General features: G+C 38.0%; 1 protein-coding gene across 1 annotated transcript in view; it reads right to left on the bottom strand.

Moving 5' to 3' along the window:
* Window positions 1–6,449, bottom strand: part of LOC106876510 (vacuolar protein sorting-associated protein 11 homolog) — a 65,428-nt gene that overhangs the window by 25,825 nt on the left and 33,154 nt on the right. The window contains exons 15-19 of the mRNA XM_052975947.1: window positions 6,104–6,131; window positions 5,638–5,738; window positions 3,865–3,948; window positions 2,111–2,125; window positions 710–760 (exon numbers count right to left, since the gene is read on the bottom strand). Of these exons, the coding sequence (XP_052831907.1) occupies window positions 710–760; window positions 2,111–2,125; window positions 3,865–3,948; window positions 5,638–5,738; window positions 6,104–6,131 (279 nt within the window). The remainder of the gene's footprint in view (window positions 1–709; window positions 761–2,110; window positions 2,126–3,864; window positions 3,949–5,637; window positions 5,739–6,103; window positions 6,132–6,449) is intronic.

Here is a 6,449-nt window from a genome sequence, read left to right as displayed (position 1 = left end):
AGGCTGCACCAGGCTCCAATCTGATCTGGCAATGTTTCTACAGCTGGATGCCCTTCCTAATGCCAACCACTCAGAGTGTAGTGGGCCAGTCAGGTGGCCCTGGCATCGATCACGTTCGGATAGTGCCTTTTACGTGCCACCAGCATGGGAGCCAGTCAGGGTGCACTGGCACTGGCCATGTTCGGATGGTGCTTTTTATGTGTGATTGGCATGGGAGCCAGTCAGGTGGACCGGGCATCAACTACATTCGGATGGTGCTTTTTATGTGCCACCAGCATGGGAGCCAATTTACTTTAGTTTAGTGTGGGTGTTACAGTCTATTTTAAGAAATCATAGGCTTACATGGCTGTCACTGTGAACGCTAGGGTTAGGCCAGGCAGGCAATGACAGTATATGTAAAGATATGAATCAACAAGTTGCCTCTCTGTGTATGCTTGATCTGCTAAAAATAGCAACCAAATCTTCAACTCACAAGACATCATCTTAAAAAAAAACTGTAGAGACACACTGGACAATATAGTCTTAGAAATATAGAAGAAAGATGGGATGTAGTCCCTAAAACCTTATGTCTGAAAATAAGATAGGATGGTCAGATGGGATGCCTTTGAACATAGGTTTGCTTAATCAGGACTGAGTTAGTATGGAACAACAACAACAACAATAACAACATATGAAGATAAGGTAAGAAAGATATTTTAGAGTGCCTCACCTTTGATCCTTGAAGTAATTCAAGAGTTTTTCTCTCTTTATCTTCTTTGCTCTTAAAAGAAAAAAACCCAAAAGATATGCGAATAAAAAAGAGAAAAGAATAAAATACAGACTTTTTTTTTTTTAGTATTGATGTTGAAGAAGCTTAGTTGAAGGTTTAACAGGGTGTGTTATAGGGAGATGTGAGGTGGAGTACATGCTGTTTGTTAAGAAGATGAAAACATTTTCATGCTGTTGCATCATGTCAATTATTTTGGAAGCCTTGTTCTGAGGAAAACATACACTGATTGCATTCAAGAAGAGGGTCTCTAGCTGAGAGACAAACCTCCAATCCACTCACCAACATACGATAACTGTTATCCCACTACACATGGCGATCTGTGTCTTTTATACTCCTAGAAGAACAAGTCACAGCCATCCCTGTGACTTGTTGTTCTAGGAGTATAAAAGACACAGATCGCCATGTGTCAGTGGGATAACACTCAGCTGCCAAAACTGAACAGTACCTGTATTTCAAAGGGTCAGCCATGTCACATTCTGTATCATGTTGAATCTCCCCGAGAACTATTTTTAAGGGTACGCATGACTGTGAAGTGCTCAGCCACCTGCATGTTCATTTCATGAACAGGTTGTTCCATTGATTGGATCAACTGGAACACTCGCCATTGTAAGTGACAAAGTACCAGTTTTAGGTACCTATGTAGTTGTAAGAGAACGGATACACCCTCCAACACTTGATCTAGTGAAATAACTTATAGAGTGCTATATATATATATATATATATATATATATATATATATATATATATATATATATATATATATATATATATAATCTCCAGTGCTTAAACACTAATTCAATATATACAGACACACACCATACACACATGTTGGAGTTAGAGACTTTTGGTTTTCTTGTAAAATAGCAAAGTGCTCACATGGACTCAAAGAATCCCAAAGAGCATAGAGTATGCATGCATGTATGTATGAGTGAAGTGCTTATAGTTGTTTTTGTACCATAGTTTCATGCTTGTATCCAGGAATTTGGATACGACTATTTTCAGTGTATGTTCTTCATGGTTGTTGTAGCAATCTCCCTGGTGTAGGAGCCACAAAATGCATACAGAACAAACTGCAAACTAGGATATGTTACAAAGAAACCCCAGCTGTAGAAACAATGCCAAAAAAGAAAAAAAAAGAGGAATGTATAAATGAGATGGGGTCCCTCAACCTGGTTAGCATAGCAACCCATCCATCCCTTGCCAGCAGGGAAAAGCAGACACAAAGGGAAGATGATGATGATGATGATGTAGCTTTTAATGATGGTAAAGTGGAAGGCTTTGATGACAGAGAGGAAGGAAGGAAATAAGGTATCAGAAAAGATTCATTCTTAAAAATTATACCGTTTTTGACTTGGCCTTAAAAAAATCCAGAATCAAAGCGCACAAGTGCCATCATCACATGTAAAGAAACAAAACAGACAAATAATGGTAAAGATAATTTCCAATTTGTTTGCTATTAAAAGAAGATTTCAACCTACCAAGGTCAGAAAAAAAAAAAAATATTACCAAAGGGATGTGATTAAGGAAAATGATAATACTAACAATTTATTTTATTATATTGCTTTTTATACAACAATGTAGGGTAATTTCAAGAACTGGCACAAGGCAATGAATTAAAGAAGAGGTGTGCAGTTGAGCCCCTTCCAATACTTAATGTTTATTTTATCAACTTGTGCTCAGAATACAAAAGGGACATATAAACAATACAACACATCTACCAATGATAATAATAATGATTTTAAATTTTGGCACAAAGCCAGTAAGGTCAGAGGAAGAGTTAAGTTGATTACATTGATCCCAATGTTCAACTGGTATTTATTTTATCAACCCAAAAGGATGAAAGGCAGTCGACCTCAATGAAATTCAGACTGTAATAAAGACAGATTAAATGCCTGTAAGCATTTTTGCCTGGCATGTTAACAATTTTGCCAGCTCGCTGCCATGATAATAATAATAATAATAAAAATAATAAACAGTAAGAGCATGATGTGATTTATTAATAGAGATTGTTTATTGAACACATTAATATTTCAACAGATTGTCTGTCTTCTTCAGTTTCATTTTACATTTTGAACTTGAGGAAGATAGATGATCTCTTAAAATATTAATCTGTTCAATAAACAGTCTATTACAAATCACATCATGCTCTTATTGTTTATTTACCTTTGTGAAGAGTTACATCGATATTTATAAATTATTATTATTAATAATAATAATAATAATAATATAGAAATACACGTCAAGGGTTCCAGTTGATCCGATCAACGGAACAGCCTGCTCGTGAAATTAACGTGCAAGTGGCTGAGCACTCCACAGACACATGTACCCTTAACGTAGTTCTCGGGGATATTCAGAGTGTGACAAGGCTGACCCTTTGAATTACAGGCACAACAGAAACAGGAAGTAAGAGTGAGAGAAAGTTGTGGTGAAAGAGTACAGCAGGGTTCTCCACCATCCCCTGTCAGAGCCTCGTGGAGCTTTAGGTGTTTTCACTCAATAAACACTCACAACGCCCGGTCTGGGAATCAAAACCGCGAGTCCGCTGCCCTAACCACTGGGCCATTGTGCCTCCGGAGCCAATATAGTGGTGTGATATAAACCTTCAATAATCAGCATGTAGATTAGGTACACAATTTGACTCGGCCCAAACCAGTCAATGTTGTTTAGCCCCGATTAAATCCTCATTTAGCAGATCTATATAATGGTATTCTAGTCATGACTATTCTACCTTTCTGTATATTACATTATCCAATGTGACCTTTTTGGTTTTTTATAAGATAGTAAAAATGTGATTTGAGAAATATTTGGATGCTTCATCTAGCAGGCCAAGCAACCTAAGTCCTGACATATTGAAGTTGAGTGTCTTGATTAAGGACAGAGCACAACACAAATGCTAGGTTAAAAACAGTGAACAATTTAGTTGGTAGGTAGACCAACATTATTATAGCTGTGATTCATATTCAGGAACATGTCAACCCATTTCACAACATCTAAGGTAAGTAGTTTTTTTTCAAGCCAATATATATTTCTTCTGATTTAAATAAGACTAGGGAAGCGTAAAGCAGAGAAAGAGGTTAAGAAAGTTTTAAACAAACCACAGGTTCTGTTTCATGTCCAGTATTTTGGAGGTAGAGTTCCAAAAGGGTGTTGTACAACAGACTGCTTGAGTTGGGTTGCACCTGCAAAATAATAACAATAATAATAATAATAATCCTTTCTACTATAGGCACAAGGCCTGAAATTTGGGGGAAGGGGATAGTTGATTACATTGATTACATTCCTCAGAGTGAAAGGCAGATTGTGTGATGCTTGTGTATGTAGATCTATGCTACATGTCAGTGGAACATGGGCCTTGATTTCAGAAGACTTGTGAAGGCTTGAAAGAAATGAAGCTAGCATGCTCTGCTGGATGGGTAATGCCAGTGTGCATGCACGACAGAGTGTAAATGATTTATGAGAAAAACTGGGTATAAGAGGCATCAGATGTTGTGTGCAAGAGAGAAGAATGTACTGGTTTGGTCATGGATCCATATAGATGAGAACAGCTGTGTAAAGAAGTGCCAAGTTCTAGTGGAGGGAACCTGTGGAAGGGGTCAATCCAAGAAGATGTGAGATGAAGTGCTGAGAAAGGATCTTCAGACACTGGGCCTCACTGAGGAAATGACAAGGGACTGAGAGTTCTGGCAATTTACTGTACTTGAGAAGATGAGTCAAGCTTAGTATAAAATCACTGTCATCCATACATACAGGTTTGTCCTTTACGGGTGCTGGTATCACATAAAATGCACTTGTATCAGTGCTGTGTAAACGCATTCAGCATACACTGTAAAGTGGTTGGTGTTAGAAACGGCATCTAGCCATAGAGACCATACAACAACAGACAATTGGAGACTGGACAGCTCTCTGGCTGGACAGTTCCTGTCAAACCATCCAACCCATGCCAGCATGGAAAACGGACGTTAAACAACGATGATGATGATAGTGAACATCAGACTTTAAAGTGATCTTGTTTCATAGTTATTGGCTTGGCCTCAGCTGTCCTGTGTAACCTACCTCCAGTTACGTGCATTGGGCCATTTAGAATTAACCCTTTAGCACTTAAAATGGCCACATCCAGCCGTAATATTCTACCTGCTTTATGTTCAAACTGGCTATATCCGACCTCTCACACCTACCCTACAATGTTATTCTGAAAATAAACATTCATATAGAAATCCTGAAGCTATGAGATAAGGTATGATTAATTCAGAACCGTGTGAATAAATAAGCATTACATTATTTGGCAGAGTAATCTGAATAAACTGTGGAACGTAGGGCAGAGGCAAAGACAAAATATGAACCATGGACCCTTTGATTTGTAGTTTGATAGCCTCTCAGGTGGGTTAAACTGGGAGTCCTGCTTTCTAAATGAAATTTAGATACTCTTTACTCTTTTACTGGTTTCAGTCATTTGACTGCGGCCATGCTGGAGCACCGCCTTTAGTCGAGCAAATCGACCCCAGGACTTATTCTTTGGATGCCTAGCACTTATTCTATTGGTCTCTTTTTGCCGAACCGCTAAGTTACGGGGACCTAAACACACCACCATCGGTTGTCAAGCGATGTTGGGAGGGATAGACACACAATCACACAAACACACATATATATATACATATACGCATATACGACGGGCTTCTTTCAGTTTCCGTCTACCAAATCGACTCACAAGGCTTTGGTCGGCCCGAGGCAATAGTAGAAGACACTTGCCCAAGGTGCCACGCAGTGGGAATGAACTCGGAACCATGTGGTTGGTAAGCAAGCTACTTACCACACAATCAATCTATTTGAACTGTTAACGAAAGATTCTGAAGTTACCGAAATGTGCTTACTTTGATCATGTGTTCTAAAAACTCAGTTAGACGAGCAGAACTGCTTACAAAGATATGAATGAATTCTTCAGCAGGTGCTTTCTGGATCTTTGGGATACCACCTGGAAAAGGAAACAGAAAAGATAGAAAAAATATAAATAAATAACGCAAACAAACTAGAGGACAACTGAAAACATGGCAGGCGACAGGAAAGGCAGACATGGAAGCTCAATCAGGCTCCCAAGTCTACAGTCTTTGGCAATGGAAATGAAAGTGGGTAGCTATTACAGCCTTGACCACGGCCGACCATGAGATGTGGTCAGCATTTGTGAGGGATGTAGTGAACTCATTGGTCAAAGTCAGCTCAACACATCCCAGGTGAATTAGAAGTAAGTAGTAAGTATGTCGTACTTGGGAAGAAAAGAATGATTAGAACAATAGATGACATAAACAACATTATCAGGTCGGAAGAAAGAGACTGACTTACCATCCAAAACATTTTGGTCAATTAATGGCTCTGTGAATATGAAATGAGAGGAAAACATTATTAAAAATAAAATGTTAATTTAAATGATACAGCAGAGATCATCTGTTAACATTATAAAATATCTTAAAAATTAACATCATCACTCAAGATTCACAAATACATACACAAAGAGTATATTCTTTAGCATTAACATATAATACTAATATTGGGAGTTGTTCTGAGAATATTCTTTACCGATTAATTCTGAGACTTAAATTCTCTTTTTAAGGAATTTTTACAACTCTATCTGGTTGTAGCTAAAACAGATATTTCATTTTATTTATCATACAATTTGAAAATTTGAAAT

The sequence above is a fragment of the Octopus bimaculoides genome, chromosome 23 (assembly GCF_001194135.2).
Source record: "Octopus bimaculoides isolate UCB-OBI-ISO-001 chromosome 23, ASM119413v2, whole genome shotgun sequence".
Lineage (NCBI taxonomy): Eukaryota > Metazoa > Mollusca > Cephalopoda > Octopoda > Octopodidae > Octopus > Octopus bimaculoides.
This window is presented reverse-complemented; position numbering and strand designations above follow the sequence as displayed.